The 19790-nt window shown below is 44.5% G+C and overlaps 1 protein-coding gene across 1 annotated transcript in view; it reads right to left on the minus strand.

The window, feature by feature from the left end:
* Positions 1-2343: 2343 nt before the first annotated feature.
* ZNF469 (zinc finger protein 469) overlaps positions 2344-19790 on the minus strand; it is a 142511-nt gene continuing 125064 nt past the window's right edge. The window contains exon 3 of the mRNA XM_074201388.1: positions 2344-18038. Within this exon, the coding sequence (XP_074057489.1) occupies positions 4921-17823 (12903 nt within the window). The 5' untranslated portion in view covers positions 17824-18038 and the 3' untranslated portion in view covers positions 2344-4920. The remainder of the gene's footprint in view (positions 18039-19790) is intronic.

Genomic DNA, 19790 nt, shown 5'->3' on the forward strand with positions numbered 1-19790 from the left:
CGCTCTGGCTCCTTGCTGTTGTTGCTTCTTTTTCCAGATGTTCACTAATCATTTCTTTAAAAATAGGCTCCAGAATTTTGTCAGTAATTGAACTCAGGCTTAAAATTTCTATCCACTTTCCTTTTTAGAAAATTGGAACAGCAACCTTCTCCCTAATAGAGTTTAACTTCTGAGAAATTGTTCATTTGATGTTATTTTCTTTTTTCTAACCTCTCTTGACCAGTTTGCACCCCATCCCTTCAATCTTAGATCACTTATAAAACCAGTGGTATCATTCTTAGAAGTCTGAGCAAGGTCATCATTTCCCAAGGGGCACCTCTTATTCCAGATCATTCTCTGGCCCTTTCTCTTCTATAAAACTTGTGTTGTGCTGCTTTCCTTTGAGGACTTTTTAGATAATAATTTGAGAAGTAGGGTGCTAAGAATCCTTATCCTGCTAGATGGGAGGTAAGTGGTGCCAGTTTATAATACCTTCCCTCCACACTGCCAACCAGAGATTAATTGCAGTGAACAAGCTCTTTCAAAATACAAAGTCCCCAGGGAGGGATAAGTCTTTGGACCATTTATGAATATGAAATGACTAATGAGATAGCCTGCTATTTCTTGCCTTTTCCTTTTCTGCCAAGCACCAGCTGCCTCATCAACTGGCTTGCTCACTCCCTACCTCCTTTGTCTGGTTCCTAGTTACAACCCTTCAGGTACAAGTTGGTTGCCACTGGTCACTAACTATTATTCTTCTGACTCCACCCTCATAATAGTGTGTAATGTTGTGCAATCACCACCTACCTGACAAGTTTGTTGTGAGGATTAAATAAGATCCCATATATAAAGTGCCTTGCAGAGGTGGCTGGGTGGCACAGTGGATAGAGCACAGGCCCTGGAGTCAGGAGGACCTGAGTTCAAATCTGCCCTCAGACACTTAATAATTACCTAGCTGTGTGACCTTGGGTAAATCACTTAACCTCATAGTCTTGCCAAAAATAAAAAACTGAAGTGTATTGCAAATAAAATTCTATTATTGTTATCATTTGCATGTATTTCTCTACTGAATTAGATCATAAAGTCTATGATGGCAGGGACTTAGAGGATATATTATTTATTTTTATAGTTCCTGTAGTGCCATGGTGAATTTCATAAATATTTGTTAAAATGAATTTTATTTCTCTTCTTTTCCCTAGTGTGAAATAGAATTTTTTATTACTACTAAATCTTTTTTCTACAGAATTCCTTTAGTTATACTAAATCTATTACACAGGAGTTGCATAGTTCTCATTTCTGGATTGTCTTCCTAGAAGCTCTCATTCTGACAGCCTAACCTTTCATGGGAATGGCTGGAACTCTTAGACAGAAAGAAGCTCTACCAAAGTAAGAGGCTTTGCCCTTAAAGTGGGGAGGGACCCAATCTTTGGCTTCTGTTCTCTATAGAAGCCATAATGAGGTGATACAAGCAATTCCTTTCCCTTTTCAAAGGATCTCAAGCTCTTTTTGCCTTTTCCTGCCTTTGGAACTTTGTGAATGGAGCCAGGTGAGGTATAAAGTGAGGCACTAAAGTGCATGTACCATTTAAATGTCAGAATTGGGAGTGACTGTGCATGCCAGGGCCTTGAGATGAGAGATATAGTACCCTTGTGCCAAATTTAGACCAGAGTAGAATGACTTAGATCTGGAGGTTATACTGGAAATTCTGGGAATTTCTGGGGAAACTGAGTTGGCCCAGCTCACTTGTCTATAGATAGGATTGAGAGATTGGAGGTGTGCCAATTTATATTGTTAATAAATATCTTTATATGGTACCTTGCGATCTTTCCCACTGCTTAGGATTTCTGGGTCTATCTGCCCTGGTCATGAATTTTAAGTCTTTTCTGTTTCAAGTAGTGCATAAATTCTTTGGGAACAGCAATTGTTTCACTTTTTTTCTAGTTGTATCCTCAGAACTGAGCACATAAGTGCTCAGAATCATGTTTGTAATTGAGGAAAATAAAACTATAATATTACAAAGGACACCAGTTATATTGAAAGTTAAAAAATTGTCTTTGAAAATAAACTTCATGAATTCCAGTTTCAGATCCTCTGCTCTGGGTAAAGGGTTTTGATTTAGACTATGGTCCAGGACAAAACAATTGTTTCTTAAGCTATCTGGTGGAATCTGGCTGGTCTCTTCCTTCAATCACTCTCTGGTATCTAGGACAGTTCAATTTACTGTGATGACCACACCCCTTCCTACAATAATAATCCTCATCCTCATCCAGGAGAGAGAGAGAGAGAGAGAGAGAGAGAGAGAGAGAGAGAGAGAGAGAGAGAGAGAGAGAGAGAAAGAAAAGAGAAGAGAAGAGAAGAGAAGAAGAGAAGAGAAGAGGAGAGAGAGAGATTAGAAGAGAGGAATCTGCAGCTCATCTTGCCTGTAACTTGCCAGTTTTGCTAAGTTTGCTATTACTACATGGGGAACAACCATAAGGAAACCGCTCCTTTGGTTTTAGAGATAGGAATTCATTGATCAAAAATATCTTCTCTTAACTATCAGTATTCCTCCAATTTTCCATATTGAAATTCCTATGTATAGGATTCATGTCTTTCTATTGTGGTATTGTGACTCTCCTGTTAAGGTGCAAATTTGTTTGGAATGAGAGGGACAACATACTGGTCCATTATCACTATTAACACCAGTATAGACACAGTATTATCTTTCAAAGTAGGTATACAGATCCTGAAAGATGTGGACTCTAGGTGGGGAAGTTTTGATCCAATAAAAGATTAATTGAATAGCTCCTCTGGGAAGGGGAGTGTGTGTTTGCTGAAGTGCAATGTCGAGAGTGGAAAAAAGAGTTTGATTTCAGTATTGGGGAGTTTTGCAGGGAGGATCTGAACTGAGAGAGTGAAGTCTGAGGATTGTGGGTACTGAGGGTTTGGCAAGGGGCAGAAAGAGAGGAACGAATGCCAAACATAAACTTTGTTCAGTTTTTCCAAGTGTTATCCATGATCTAACAAAAGAGGAAGTTTAAATGATTGACCACAGTGAATTTGGGCTGATTATATGTAAATGCCACTGATGACTATTCCTAATCTGCTGAAAACACACATCAGCTTTTCCTTATTATGGCTGTCATATGGACATGTCTCATGGATAAGGTGACTCCTAGAGTTTGGTGGAAAGGTAGTTTAAAAACAGAGACTTCACTAGATTCCTTAAAAAGATGAGCTAATTTGGTTTCCACCAGTAACTTAAAATGTCTTATTAGAGAACAATTTCTCTGACTAATCTGAAGAATGGATAAAAGGACAATGGGGAATGATGAGAAGAGTAGTTCAAAAAAATAGGAAAATGGGGAAGTTTCTATGAAAATATATTTAAAGGCTGAGAGCTATAGATCTTATGTTTTGGGAGGAATGTGGGTGTGTTTTCCAGGACAACTTCCTAGTTCCATCTCATACTTTATTTAACAATATTAAACAGGCACTTTTGATAGCACACATACAACATCATAAAAGGCAACTTTTGCTCAGTTTGCTCTCTTTGACAAAATATCAAAATAAAAACTTTTGACATAGACATTGCACCCAAGGTAAAATTTTTTTAATACATTACAATGAATCTTAAAGATACACATGAACAGAATAAAGCTTCTTTTTTTCCTTCTCTTTTTAAATCTTTTAAAAGGCCAGGCGCCAACTACTCTGTATTGTGTCAGTGCATAAATACACCTCCTTGATCTGGGAGCTCAGGAAAAGCAGTCCTAGGTCTAGTCATTTCTTTCATGGGTTGCTTTGCACCTGAGTTTTTCTTTCAGACTGAAAAGTCTGGGTGTACCCTCTGTGAAATATGACAGAACCTTAAGTGATCATGATATGGTGGAGAGACCAGAACAGGACATGATCTGGAATCTCATTGGTCTCTCTCATCTATTTTCGATAAAGGGCAATATTGTGTCCCACATGTCAGTCTTGGACCCCACCTCGTCCCCACCATTTTCTTTTTCTTTTAAATCAAGGAAGTCTGTATTCACATTTAAAAAATGAAAATAGTACCAGGAACTGCATAGTCAGAGAGCTGATGCTTAGAGCTGCTAACTCTATACAGTGAGAGAAGTTCAAACTGATGCTTTCAGTGACTGTGGAGACAGCACCAGTCAGTGGAGGCAAATGAGCCCAGTTCTCTCCATTTTCCACATGGAAAAAGTTCGTCACAAATTTCAAGGTGCGGTTTGAGTCAACTGGCATTTCCCATCCATTGGCAGCATTTACAGTGGTCAAATAATGGTACCGCTGTCGGAAATGAGAGGGCCCACACAACGTCAAGACTAGACTGGAATAACTTTGCTATGCAGGGAATAACTGTTTTAAACAGAAAGCTCTGCACCCCTCCCTCCAATTTCATTTACAGGGCTGGGTGTTGTAGTTTTAATAACAATAATAATAACAATAATAAAAAAATGTACTGCTTTGTCAGTTTCTAATTAGATGAATTGTACAGGATTTGTGCAAAATCGTTGAACGTTTGCTTTCTACAGTGTACTGCACCTTATGAATAAGACGCACATGGATTTGAAGTTCATCTCTTCAAGTACTTTGTATAAAGATAACACAGACACAGTCTCCAAGGGAGCCAAGATTGGCCTGGACCCTTGTAACCTCAGCACTTCTGCGAGAAAGGGATTGCTCTTGACAATTCAGTTTGCCCAAAGCGATTACAATTTTAGTTCATGAAAAACATCAGAGACATCAAAGTCCCAACATTTGCATGATAAATCAGGTGAATGAAAAAAAAAAGATTAGTAGACACAAAGCAAACTATTTCACAGAGATAGCAGTGCAAGTTCATTTAAGCTAGACTGAGAAACCATGCTACACAAATGAATGTAATGCTTTGATCATTTTCCCACCCTGTGATCGCAGCTGAGGATCAGCACAAGTCACTTTCATAAATTACTCAGAAGTATCTCTTCTTAAAGGAATTTTAAAGCTAGTTAATTTTTGCCCAAACAGTTGGCTTAGAAGATTGTTCTGAGACTCAACTGTCCTATACTTGTGAGTTTCAGCAGGTTTAGCACCTTGGACAGTTCTCCTCTTTAGCGTGCTGTGGAGGGATGAGGGAGTTCCTTTGGGTGCCACTTCCCGGAAGGATTTCCCCAAGATCCCTTTCTTACACTTGGTGTTCCTTTTGTGATGGTGAGTTTCTACCTTCTTCTGATTGTAAGGGTCAGGCACAGTTTTTTTGAGCTGGCTGCTTGTCCCTGAAGATCTGAGTTTGGAGACTCTATTGTCCTGAGTCCCACGCTTCCTAGAGGATGGTATGGCATTACTATTACTTGTCCACTCTGCTTTTTTAAAGTCCCTAGGGCCTTCACCCCTACCCATCTCTGGAGCTTTCTTCTTCTTCCCATCACCCTTGATGTTTTCTCTGGAGCCCAAGCTTCCTTTGTGCCCCAGGCCCCAGTGTTCTTTTTGTCTCTTGGAGAATCCTTTGGTGGAGATGCTGAAAGCTGACTTGTCAGGGGATATGCCAAGATCTTTGTGGTCTGGCTTAGTTGAGATCATTGCTGTCTCACTTTTGAGATGGACACCTGTGGGTTTTGGTTGATTTCCACCTCCTTCTCTGACATTGCTCCCAACACCTTCCTTAGACCTAGGACTCTGGTTGGGTTTGGTTTTCAGGGTGGTAGGCCTTGGTACCTCCTCAGCACAGGCTGTACTGGAGGCTGCCTCTTTGGGGACATGGGTCACTGTTGTTTTCTGCTGGAGGGCTGAGTCCTTGGTGGCTCTGTTTAGAATTGGTGATGCTGTTCGATCCTTCAGGGGTTGTGCAGGATGGGGAATCTTAGTAGATCCAAGTTTGGAGGAGCTTTCCTTTTGGGACATTGTGGTTCCACTGAGGCTATTTCCTGGGACCTTCTGGGATTCTTTGGGCCCTGGATCCTCTATCTTGTTGCTGTTTGATGTGGGACTTTTCTTTCCCGACCTAACCAAAGGAGTCTCGGTGGCTGTATGTCCTGGGGAACTGGGATGGTCAGGAGTCTCTTTGCCAGTATTCACTATTGTTTGATCTTGAGTATTTGTGTTTTGTCTGCTTTGCACTGGAGCCAGGTGAAATGTTAGATTTTCATCAATTTCTTGGCTCCTCCCAATTGGAAGTGCAGGCAGATCTTGTTCCAGTTTGCTTGTTTCTAAAAGAGGAGCAGGACTCCTTGAAGGGAGATCATCTTTGGTCTTCCCTGTGCACGGTAATGCCATATTATTCCTCTCCTTGCACCCTTCTGGGGTATCTGAAAGAGGAGTATCTGAGAGAGGGGACAGGCATGGTGGAGGTAACTGCAATAGTTCAAGGGGACAGCCTTCCATTTTGTCTAAGTGGTTAGAGAAGCAGCCCATCAAGTCCTTGGGTTTTTCTTCACTGGATAATTTTGCCGGGGAGCCGGGTGCTTCTTCTAAGGACTTGCATAGAAGTGGGGGAGACTTGTCACCCAAGTCAAGATTGTTGCTGACATTGTGATCTAGAGGGTCTGGTGTTCCCTCTGCATCTGGCCCTGGAAGGCTGTTGGGAAGTGCCACCTTTCTCTTTTTGTTAGGTGGCATGCTTTCCTGGGAATTGACATCCTTTTTCTTCCTCTCCTTTCCCTCTCTGGCCCCAGCACCTGGTCTCATCACCCCTCTGAATTTGAAAGTACGGTTTCCTTCTGCAAGGTGCTTTTCCATGTGCCGTTCATATTGTTCTTTCTTGGAGAAAGTGTAATTGCATGTGCTGCAGATAAAGGATTTTTTGATGACGTGCATTACATCAGCACAAAGCTCACATGCATACAGTGTTGTGTGCTTGATCTCTGGCTTTTCCTTCACACCATGCTCCTGACTCAGGTGGCCCCTGAGCTCACGGGTCTCCTTGTAGAACTTGGGACAACGGGTGCACATGTAGATCTTCTCAAGGCTGTGTACCACCAAGTGGCGCTGGAGTTTGAAGGGCTTGGGGAACTGCTTTCCACAGTGGTGGCAGTCCCTAGAAGGGTCTTTGCATTGGGGGTGCATGGGGAATACTTTGGAAGAATGTTCCACACTAGGTCCAGGTTCAGGAGACCCTATTTTGGAGGAACTGGATGAGGCAGTAGGCATAGTGGGAAGGTTGCTATTGGTCGGAGTGTTGGTTTGAGCCAAAGGTTTGTTCTTGCTACTGCCTTCTATGATGTCTTGACTTCCTTTGGACTCTTGCATTTTGAGATCTTTGCTCCCTTTACTAGCAGAACGCTTGCCTCGGGAAGGTCTGGGCTTCCGATTCATGATGGTATTCAGGAACTGAGTAACTGCATTATCCTCTTCAAAGCAGTTAGGCAATCCTGCAATACATTTCTGAACTTGACCTTTCCGAGCAAACTTTGCAGCATGCTCTCGTAGGTGTTCATTGTACATCCAGACATCTGAGATCTCCTTCAGGCACATACCACAGGCCCAAAGGCCTATCTTGTTCTTGGCATGTTTCCCCTTTAAATGCTCCTTCAATTGTTCCCTGGAACTGAATTTCCGCTGTACACACATGTAGCACGTTGGGGGTGGAGATGGGTTGTGTGTGAGCTTATGAAAGTCCAACTCTCCCAGGGTAAGAAACCACTGGAAGCATACTTTGCATTTGTAATGCTTTTCCCTAGTCTTGATGGTCATGTCGCTCCGACTTCTTCCCCTTTTCCCTTCCTCTTCTTTTTGTTTGTTAGGTTGGATATATTCATTCACCGTCTTCTGGAAACTTAAAGTGCTTGGGTCAGACTGGTCTGAACAGTCTTCATAAGAAGTTCTAAAGAAATGCATGTCTCTCATTTCAAAGTCAATGCCAATAGGATGAAGATCTGGGGAAGCTGGATTCCTCTGGATATGGCCAGTATAGGTCTCTACTTCCAATTCTGGGGGCTCAGGACTTGCTTCTCCCAAAGAATACTCCTTCCTAGATTCCAAAGATGACTTGAAAGACATTTCATCACAATGATTCAGGACTTCCAGGTCATTCCAAACAGCTGGAGATATGGGCAAGTTAGGGATGGCTTCCAACCGATTGTTTGGGCAGAGATAGGTCAACATTTCATCATCATCCAGATTGAGGCCCATCTTCTTGTCACCATCAGTTTCATTGTCTGGCTTATGAGCCCCTAAGCCAGGACTCAGAGTCCAGGTGTCATTTGCATGACACATGTCCAGTGTGAAGGCATCATGGAAAGACATGGACTCATAATTACAAGGGTCCTCCTGGGTGACACAGAAAGAGTCAGTGTCACTGAGATCAGATGGCAGGCGAATAGAGAACATCTCTGTGGACCCCACCACCTGGCTGCTGGTCTCTATAATTGGTTTGGGTTTCTTGGGCCCTTTCCCATAAACACGGGTACATTTTCTCCGAGAGAAGTGATCATCTCTTGGGAAAAGAAGAGAAAATGTGGCATCATCATCAAATAAGTGCTGGAGGTCCACTTTGGTCTGATCTTTGGCAAATGACTCTTTGTTCTGCTCTCCTTTGTTATCATCTTGGGCTTCTGTGTTTGTCACAGGATCCTTTGAGAAGATCTGGGGTAGACTGTTGTTTGTTATGGTTTTTCTTCTTTTTGGATCTGAAGCTCCTAAGGATAAATCTGGCTTAGCAGGACTTAAGGGCAAATCATGTTGTCCCAGTGTGCTTTCTACTAATTTCCTTCTTTCCATTACATATTCCTCTACATTTGTACCATGAGTATTTTCATGCATCTCATTATACACATTGCACAGTCCTTCCTCTCCAGGTCCCAGGAAATTATTTTCCCAGGATTCCTCTGAAACCTGGACCTGATCTCTTGTAGATGGACTCATCTTTCTCCTTTGACTGTTCATCAAATTATTGATGGTATTCTGACCAAGTGTGTCTTCTGTGAATAGTATCTGACCACCTGTTTCATCCAAATTCTTGAAAATCTCATGGACTGGTTTGGCACTGAGAGATGACTGAACTGAATAAGACCAGTCCTTTCCCGGTAGTAAGATGGAATTATTTGACTGCCCATGATAATTGGCAATGGTAGATAATGAACTTGAGTCAGGTCTATCTAAATTCATACCAGGAGAAGCTTCTGGGATATTCTTCTCCAACTCAGAAGCCTCAAAACATGCATTTTTCCTTGGGAATCTTTTCACTTGCTTTTTTCTCACTCCTCGAATTAATTTCCCTTCTGAATCACTGTTTAAATCTTCAGGTTCTTTGCTTTGGCGCTTCCTGCCTTTTCTCCTTCTGTCTAATTTTTTAGGACTAGCCTTCCTCCTATGTGGCTTGTCTGATTTCCCAGGCTCCAAGGTCTGAGGTTGCATCGTTGCTTTGCTATTCACCAAGTCTGAGTGAAGGACTTCATGGATCAGTAGAGGAGCTGCAACCCTGAGGTCATTTAGTCCTGGACTGACCTCTTCTTGTTCTTGGATGTTGGGTTCGTTCTCCAGGGGTGGTCCAAGAATAGAACTGCTGTTGATTAGGGAATCACATGCCTTCTCTTTCACTGATATGGCCCTTAGGCTTTTCTTAGAGTGGTGTCTTGATATTTTTAGTCCCTTTTCCAAAGGAGCAGAGCTAGATCTGGTTGTTTTATTTGGCAATGAGGGGCCATCATTCTTTATCCGATGCTTTACAGCTTTGTGTCTCATCAAGCCAGGTTTGGATTTGAAGGACAAGAAGCAGATATCACATGTTACTTGTAGCTCATTTGACTGTGGGGAGTTTCTTTTCCACTGGCCATTCCTCAAAGTTTGTGGCTTCTTTTTAGATCTATTCTTTTCCTGGGCAGGGTCTAGATGGTTTTGCACATCACCAGTAGAAGATTCTGGGAGATCATTTCTGTGACTTTTAGAAGGATTTATTCTTAAACTGTCCTTTCTTGAATTCACACTTGTAGAGGCAAAATTGAAGGAGCTCACTTCTGTTGTCAAAAGGTGGACATCCTCTAGGTTCCCAATGTTGGTATCAGATATCTTTGTGAGTTTAGGGTCCATAGCTATAGAATAGATATCCCCTTCATTGTTTCTAACTTCTCTTTCTTGTTGAGAACTTGGGTCTTGCTCTATTTTAACTTCCCTGCTAATCAGAGAGTCCCTGGGACTCTCTGGGTATGCTTTGCTTTCCTCTTGGGAGTGGATAGTGAGAAGCCCATCTGGGAGAGATCTTGGATGGTTTTCCTTGTGGTGGGGGCATGCCAACTCCATGCAGTTGCAGGTCATGGGAACCTGTTTTACAACATCATTCTGGCCCAAGTATGGAATGTAGGAAATGGTGGAGTCATGTGTTGGTGCTTTCTGGTAGGTATCTTCTGCCAAGGGAGAGGATGTAACATGATTGAGTTCCAAAGGAGTAGGAGAGGTTCTTGGTTCCTCTTCTCCAGACTCCACTTGGCTATTTAAAATGTCCTTCTCTAGGCAGCATTTGTCATTGCCATCTGCAGCTTGTGGAAGGGAGATCCTGGAGCTCTGGTCCTGAAATACTGGCTGAGTTGAATGAATGTCTTCTCCAGTGTTCTTTTCAACTGGGCTCTGGGTAGGGCAACATTTTTTACTTTTCTCATGATCATAGATGTTTTCCTCCAAAGACAAAGAAGCTGACTTCCCCTCTGGATTGTGTAGCAGGATACTGTATTCATCTTTTTCAGCTTGAGTATCCACAGTAGTTAGGAGGTTGTCAGCTCCATTGCCCTGAAAACATTCCTGGCCAGAAGCTATTGCCTGCAAAGGAAGACCAGGGACTGAGTCCTCCCCTGTGGGAGGGGTCTGAAGGTGCTGCCTTGGAGAGAAACTGGCTTCTTCTGCTAATGATACTGAAATTGTTTGGTTTTTCCAGTGGTTCTTCTCCAAGAGGTGCTTGGGGTTTGAGGGATAAGCAGGTAGTACTGTTAGACTATCAAGGAAGTTCTCAGGGGTCCTTTTGCTTTTCTCAGCAGAAGATACCTGTGTCTCTTCCTTCCTCCAAGCACTACCTTTGCCTTGTATTTCTGTAATTGCATCACCCAATTCCTTCTCAAGAGAGACAGGGTCTAATGGGGATTGTTGGTGCTTTTGAAGGGTCCAGGTTGCTATGTTGTGGTCTTTCTTGAGCCCTCTGTTGAGTTGATCTTCCCTTTTTGTCAATTTGGACACTGGGGAGTCAGATGGGTTACTGAATGGGGAGGGATTGATGTCTTGTGAGACATCATCTGGGCTGATATGAAAGTCACCCGGTTCTGGGCTCTGATGTAGCTGAGTTACATGATTTTGTGTCTTAGGGCTTCCCATTTTGGATTGCTTTGCAAGGAATGATTCTGTTTCACTGAGTGAAGCAAGATTTCCCCCTGTCTCAGGGAACAGCTGAATTTCTACTGAAGTGGTAAGAGGAGTTGTTGGCCCACCTTCCACAACACCATCATCATTGTTGTGACCACAAGCCATGTGCTCATCTTCTCCACTTTCCCCTTTCAGATCAGAACAGCTGGTGCTTGGGAGTTGGAGACTAGCAGAGAGCAGCTCTGTGAGGCAAGAGGGCATTTTTTCATCCTCATTATTTTGGACTGTCCTGGCTACGAAGAGCTGGAGCTCTTGTAAGGGATTTGCAGTCGTACCCTGGGATGCCGATGCTGTCTCACCACCACAAGGCGGGTCTTTGGTCAAACTCAGAACCTCAAATAATGAGGCTTTCTTGTTGCCAGTCTTTTCACAGATTGGCATCAGTGGATAAGAGACTGAAGCCACATTTTCCTCATTTCCCTCCAATATCGACTCCTCTTCATTGTGATGGGAGATGACTTTACTCTTAGGAGTATCTGCCCTATTTGCTTTCTTTAAGGCATTTTCCTCTGAGATGTTGAAATTTCTGGCATCAGAAGATGAGGTGGTATCCAGGACTGGAACTCTGTCATCCTGAAAACCCATTTCAGATTTCAAAAGGGTTCCTGGATTGCCAAATGCTTCTAGCTCAGGTGGCTCACTGAGTGTTTGAGCCATCTTGTGTGATTCTGGAAACATGTCTTCTCTAGTTTTTCTTGGGAGAAGCTGCAGAGGATCTTGATTAGTCATTTGGCTAGCCTCTCTATTTTTAGAACTGAGAGATTCTCTGATGGGGCTGCTCTTTGTCAGGCTCTCTGCAGAGGCTAATGGCTCCAATTTTTCAGACACATTGGGAAAGGAGGGGTCAGCACTAATGAGGGATTCATTTTCTATCTCAGAGCAGCTTGTTGGCTTTGAAATATCAGCTTCCTGGAGCTCAAGCTGAAACTGGTCACAGGTCAATGGGGAGCCAAAAGGATCTATAGTGACTGCATCCTCATGTGCATTTGGGGGCATGCTTGTGGTCAGTGGGTCAAATGATATGGCACATGACCAGTTTTCCTGATGACTTTCATAGTCTCCATCCATGTCGGTCACTTCTTCTTTCTCCTCATCTGGATCTAGTCCACTGTGACTTTTGGGTCCCATAAGATGGGTGGCCTCAAGATTGGTGAGCTCATGGGCCAAGAACAAATGCTTCTCATGCTCATGTTTTTGTCCTAGAGGTGAGGGTGAGAACTGTTTTGTTGCTTCAGGGGTATCCAAAGCAATAAAGTGCTCAGGAGATTGTAGGACCCCAGAGGCTGCATCATCAAGTTTGCTGGTTTGAAGTTCACTTTCCAATTCTGTCACCAATCGTTTGATTTCCAGCTCATCTTCCGACATGTTATTCATAAAAGGTCCATTATAATGTCCTATCTTTCCTGGCAATGGTATTTGACTTGGAGTCACAGTTTCTTCATCGGAAAATTTTTTATCTAATGATTTTTCCATTGAAAGGTCATGAAAACTGCCCATGTCATCAGCCAGGTCTGGAGACACTTCTTCCAGAGTCCAGTCCTTTTCATGGAGAAATGGTGGGTACTGTTGCTCAAGTTGAGTAGGCTTGCTTGGGGAAGTGTTCTCACAGGCAAAAGGAATGTAGCTGACCTTACTGGGCGACATGCTGCCATAGAGAGGAGTATCAAATCCAGTCACAGGGAGGCCGCTGAATATAGATGATGAATCAAAGCTCAGGGGGGGAGAGACTTTGCCTTGTTCAGATTCTGCTGCATAGGGTGGAATCTTAGAGGATCTGGTCTCAAAAGTATTGGAGTTGGTGTCATCTTGGCCCAGGTACATGTTCTCTACGTGGGATGACTCCAGGACTAAAGGTTTTGAATACAGGTTGTGATCATAATGACCCGATAAATCCTTTTGCCCAGGTGATGTTTCATTAGTGGTGCTGTCATAAGAATTATGTTCTTTGCTAGACATCATAATCCTGATGGGATCCCCATTATAACAACCAGTGGATATGGCAAAATCTTTGGGGTCTGCACTGGGGTCATTGTTTTTTAAGTATTCCATGTTGGCTTCTGTGTAGCTGATATTCATAGAGTTTGAAACCTGGGATGGATTAATTAATTCTCCAGTTTCATACTTCAGGGTATCCTCACTGAAAGGAGAAAATGGAGGTTCAATATTATGGGTGGTGTCTTGCAAAATGGATGGAACTGGCCTTTCAGAAACTTCCTGTGGCACCATGTCAGCATGGGTTCTACCCATCTTGGACTTTGAAGCTACCTTTTCTTTACTGTCAATCTGGCTGGGATTGGAGGTTATGCTTTCTTTGCCCTGCACTGCTTTTTCTTCAGTCATAGGGTTTTCATTTTCATTTATGTAACTGGTCAGTGAAAAATTGGATTTGTTACTTGATGGGAGCTTGGTTCTGGATAACAATGCTTTGGCCAAACCAGGTCTCTTGCTCTTCTTGGAAAAGTCTTCAAGCAATCGGTAGTTTTCTGGTGGAGGTTCCTCATGGTTGGGAAACTGTGGAAGTCCTGCTGGAAGTGGGAAAGTGGGGTCAGAGTCCCTTGGACTTCTTATCTCATGGATACTTTTCTTTTCATTGTCAGAATTTTCCTTCTCAGTGCTTTGGAACTGCTTCTCTATCTTGCTGACTGGATCAGTGCTTTGATCATCACCAGGGGAAGGCTGACAAACCTTCTTGGGGCTCAGGGACACACTCTCTTTCTTATTCCCTGCTTCATCACTTGGAGACTCCTGGGAATCCTGATATCTCTTTCCTCCCTGCTTCTGGCCTTGTTCCTTCTCTCTTCGGTTTCGTCTTAAAAAGTTGTATCTGGGCCTGCCATTGATGCTGGTATTTTCTAGCTGTCTTTTCCTAGGTGTTCTCAGGGAGCATTCTCTTCCTTCCTCATCAGAATCGGAGATATAATCATATTCCCTAAATTGCCCACTCTTCGCTATGGGGCCAGGTTTGGAGGTCACTAGGGAGAACTGCATAATTCGGTTGTTCTTAACTTGTAATTTATGGGGTTTATTTTTTTGCTGTACAATTTTATGAATAAGTTCTTTGCTCCAGGTACCATTTTGGGCCTTCCTCCTCTTCCCCTCCTTCTTGGAGAATCTGTGCTGCTTAGGACTCCTAGGCCCAGGATGCGTGTTAGCTAGTCCATCCTGGACCTGGCCATCAGGGTCAGAATCAGGGCTGCTTCTTCGGGGCTGTTTTCTTAGTTCCCTTGAACTGGGCCTCATGGTGGGGGTTGGGGGAGAGGTTGTCTTGTTGAACTTCTTCCTTGGCCTCCCTCGACTTGCTTTCCCCACCTTGTTATTTCCTTCTTTCCCCAGGGAATCACTGGAAGTCAGTTCTTTCCTGTACAGACTGACTCTCTTCCCCCTGCACCGTTCCTTTGCTTTGCTTGTCTGTTCTTTCTCAGGGGGTGGTGGCTCCACAAGTCTGCTTTGGCTCCTGCGCCTGGTCAGGTAGCCTTCTTCACAGTGACTGGTTGTGGGGGGTGGAGGCCCCTGCCCCACCTCTGGGGCCACATGCTTGGGCTTGCTCTCAGGGCCTGCTCCTTCCTTGGTCTTGTAAGACTGGCTGCTGCCCAGACCTTTGGTGGCTGAGAGTTCCTCATCAGTGAAAACATCGATAAAGCTGCTATCAATTTCTGGATTGTCCGATTGGTACTCGAGGCCATTCAATGCCTCTGTGATAAGGCTATCCAGCTTGGCATCTTCTATCTCCAAGTCAGAAGCCATAAGAGACAAAGAATTTGTAAAAAAGTTTCCCTTTAAGGGGTCTTCTTTGTTTTCCCCCTTACCCTCCCCATCTAACATGAAGTCTGCAGATTTGTTGGGGTTGAGCACATGCAATTGGGGATCAGAAGGTCCCTTGGGTCCTGTGAGCCCAGACCCAGATTGGGGGGCCCGCAGAGGATCTGGAGGGCGTTTTCGACCCTCGGTCAGTCTCGAACCATCTCGCATCTCAGTCAGGAATGCCGAGGGCAAACCGCAATACTGCCGATGTTCCAGGAAGGAGGTGAGGTTACTGTAGTTCTGGTCACATTGCTTACAGGTCAGCAGCACATCCAATTGGTCTAGGCTAGCACTGCTGATGGAGTTGGCTAGGAAGTGATGGGAAGAATAAGGGGGCAGCTCACCTTCAAAGCTGTCCAGACTTCCTTTACTGACATCAGCAACTGCTCGGGGAAACTGACTCTCCTGGAGGCATTTAAAGAGATTCTCCTCCTTTGGTCCATCTTCAGGGTAATGAAATGCCTTAATGGTCTCTGGTTGATAAGGAAGGGATAGATCACTTGATGGGTCTGGAGAGTGGAATGTCTTGTTCTCTTTTGGGTGGATGGAGGGCTGGAAATAGGAGGAAGGGGCAAGAGAGACTGAGAGTTGGCTCTCTTCTGAACTATGATTGACAGGACTGTTGGACAAGGGGGATAGAGAAGAACAAGTGCTATTGCTTGTAGGATTGGGGACAGGTGAGGGCAGAGGGGATTTGACTGGAGAAGTTGCTGCTAATCCTGGTGGGGACAGGGCTAGAGACAGCTTGGAAGCTCTTCTGGGTGAGGCCTGAGGTGGGCTTATCCCAAAGAACAAGGATTTGGTCCTGCCATCACAGGAAGGAGAGCTGGCTTCCTTCACCCCTTCATAGGGATAAACACCTGTAGAGCCCCCATTCAGCTGGATGGGTTCACTTCTCTGGGGTGTAATCTTTTCCCCTGCCCCTTGGATCTTCCCAGGATAGCCTGGAGGGTTGGACAAGTGGGCTGCCTTTGGCATTTTGCCCACTCCTTGCCATTCAGACGTGCCTGGAGGGAAGGGAAGCTTTTGGCTGTTCAACTGTCTTGAGGGTTCAATTCTGTTTGGATTAGGCATGGCAGAGGCGAGATGAATCTGCTGCCATGTCACCCGGGCACCCTTATGAATGTGGGACCTCTGCTCAGAACTAGTCTGGCATTCAAAAGAGAACTGATTCCCAACTCCGGGAGAAGCAGTAGCAGCAGCAGCAGTGGTGGAATAAGGTGCTGAAATTGGGTCTATGGTAGTAAAAGTCTTATTGCCTCCATCCCATGGCTGGGCCACCTTGGAGTGGCCTTCGGTTACTGTGGAACCATCCTTATCCAAAGTCATGGATACTGGGCTCATGCCATTGGCTGGGGAACCTCCAAAGACTTTGTTCGGAAAGTGCACTTGGGGGAGTGAGTTCTGTGGTATGTTCCTTCTAAGAGCATTACTTGGAGTTGGCATCCTTAGGCTTGGGACACTATGTTTTGTTGAGGATTGCCTCTTGGCGACAGCTTTGGGCATGCTACCATGTAAACTTGTTGAGAAAATACCTTGGGCTTCTAAGAATGGAGTTGGGTTTTGGTCGTTAGCACCAGAGGAAGAGATAGCACCATTCAGGTCAGGGGGAGGGTCTCCATGTCCCTTGTAGCAGGGCAGAGGTGATGGAAGCTGAGCTCCTTGAGTCTGTGGATGCAGAAATGGAGCTGACTGCGAAGGGAGAGAATAGGCCCGTCCTTCTTGGGACAAACTGTCAAAGGAACCCTTGTTCAGGGGGTCTTCCTGCCAATCCCTTGAAGAGGAATGGAAGACGAAGGCCCCATGGTGAGCTGCCAGGGAAGCACTCACATATTCTTGGCTGGTAGCTTCAATGGGGAAAGTCTCAGACACCTGGAATGGATATTGAAATGGCACAAAACAATGGGCACTGGATTTGCTGCCTTCTGGGAAGGGGCATGACTTGGCAGGGGAGATGTCATAATTAGCACCTGGGAAGCTCTTCTCAGGGGAAGACCAGGAGTCAGCTCTGTTTACCTGGAATTCCAAATAGTGTGATGGCCTGCCCAGGCTGGGGCTGTCCGGTGGAGGGCCTGCTTGCTGTTGATCCTTCCTGCTGTGATGTGGGTGTGTGGTGGTTGGGGCCTGTGAGGTATAGTTGGTGGAGGTAAGGCTGGAGGGAGCCTCCTGGAAGTACCTGTGGAAGCCAACTTCTTCTTGCTGGAGCTCGGCCTCACGTTCCGGGATGCTGGGAACATTGAACCGGTAGCTTCCTGATGCAGGTCTCTTGTTGGTCTCTAACTTTTTTGGCGGGGTAATTTTCTGTTGTGGGTAAGCAATGCCAATAGTGGGGTTGGCTCGGGAGTTGGCGATGGTGAGCCTGTAGAGCTGCTGATGACCTCGTTCCCCTTTCCCACTCCGCCGAGTTTTATCCCGGACCCTGCTCTTCCCTGTGGGAGACTGGAGAGTCCCCTTCTCGGCACTCCATGGGCCATTATTTATCAATCTCGGCCTATTATGAAGTGACTTGAAGTCGATCTTCCCAGCTTGCTGTGGCCTGATCACAGCCTCCCTTTGGCTGTGAGGCTCTTTGTCTTTGATGCTAAAGGGGGAGGTTGCCTTGGTCAGTCCATCAGCCTGGGGACTGTTGAGCTCCCCTCCTTCCAAATTACCATGACATTCCAAGTCCTTGTCTTGCTCTTTGGAGCTCTGCTCAGGATCCTTGATGGAAAAGACATGCTCTCCCTTCATGGTCCTCGGGAAGGGCAGGGCTAGAAGGGAATGGCAGCCCCGAGGTCCTCAGGAATGGATTCTCTCTCTCCAGGCATGGTCCCTCAAGTTCAAGTATCTCAGAGGATGCTCCTGACCAAGAGGAACTGGGAGCTGTTGCTGCTTACATCTTTATCACTCCAAAAACATGGGCTGGCAATTGTGGCAAGGGCTGTTCTCATTCTTCCAGACAGAGCCTGAAACAAGAGCACCAGTTAGCATGGAAAATATAGAAATAAGCAGGTTGGTTAGGTGGGGATATAGATTAGTGAGCATTTCTAGAACTTTTTAAAGGATTGCAAAATGCTTGGTATTTATTTGATCCTCGCTTCAATCCTGGGAGGTAAGTATAGAATTATTAATATTATTACTATTATCATTCTAAAGATGAAGCTGTAAATGTCTGTGGTTGGGTTTGAGTTCATGTCTTCCTGACTCCAGGTTCATTGCTCTATTTGGGCATCATACAATTGTTTTTATCCAATTCTGTATCTATTCAATGAAGCCAAATCAAGCCAGTGGACTGGATGGACTCTTGCTGACTCCGTGACCCTCTGTGAATCACTTTTCCTAATTGGATCCTAATTGTTGTCTAAGGTCTTTCTCAACCCTTGCAATCAATGCAATGAGATCAGAGATACTTAGAAAGGACCTTGGATCGCATCTTGTTCAATCATGTCATTTTATAGATGAAGAAACTGACGTTCATAAAGGTTAAATGAGTTACTTGTTCAATGTCATACAGATAGAATTAAAGACAGGATTTGAACCCATGCAACTCAAATCCAGATTCCTGGTGTTTTTAGAGGCAGCTAGGTGGTACAGCAGATAGAATTCTGGACTTCAAGTCAAGAAGATTCAAGTGAAATCTTGCCTCAATGACTAGCTGTGTAATTATAGGCAAGTCAAAGCCCCATGAAGCTCAGTTTCCTCAACGTAAATTGGGAACAATGAGTACTCATCTCACAAGATGTTTATGAGACCCCAATGAACTTACATATGTAAACCTTAAAGCATTCTAGAATAATGCTGGTTATTGTTACTCTGATTGTAGCAATTCTCCATTCAATTTAAAGGATTATTAGCTGTAACCTCTCACGTTTCTACGACACTTTTAACTTTTCAAAGCCCATTCAACTCACTATTTCTTTTAATTCTTATGGAAGACCTGTAAGGAAGATTGGATATTGGTCAACATTTTCATTCTATAGATTAGTTGAGTGATTTGATCAGTCCTACAGTTGGTTGATGGAAGAGTTGAGGCTGGGTCTAGGAAAAACTCGGGCCTCCTGACTCCCACCCAGTGCACTTCTCACCACAAGATGCTGCCTCCTGGGCACCTTGTATAGCCTACAGGCTGGACATTCCCTACCCCTGCTCTGGACCTATCATACAACAACTACCTTTCCTTTTTTTCAAGGTCACTCCCACTGTAGACCAATGGTTTCCAAAGTCAGATGCCCATACCTCTTGAGGTATAGAAGTGTATAAACCCTCAATCAGATGGTGGAAAGATGGAGCATATCCAACACTCACCACAACTCAACACTTTTTTCTCTACCCCCATCCACTTCTTATTAGAAACATTTAATAATAACTCCTTGTATTCCACCCTCCCCCCCCACCCCACCCCAGACTCATCTCTGTCCCTCTCTTGGTCTCTCTGTCTCTGTCTGTCTGTCTGTCTGTCTGTCTGTCTCTCTCTCTCTCTCTCTCACACACACACACACACACACACACACACACACACACACACACACAAATTTAAAACAAGAGAATCCATGACTGCTTTTGGGATCACTGCTTCTACCACCAAACCCAGGTCAAAGCCAAACCTTAGCCCTGGAGCAAGGAGAGTAGGATTCAATCCACAATAGCAGGCGAGGCTAGTGAGAGAACAGCAGTGTGGGATGAAAAGTAGGGGAGGTAACTTGGGCCAATCTGTACAT

The sequence above is a fragment of the Macrotis lagotis genome, chromosome 1 (assembly GCF_037893015.1).
Source record: "Macrotis lagotis isolate mMagLag1 chromosome 1, bilby.v1.9.chrom.fasta, whole genome shotgun sequence".
NCBI lineage: Eukaryota > Metazoa > Chordata > Mammalia > Peramelemorphia > Peramelidae > Macrotis > Macrotis lagotis.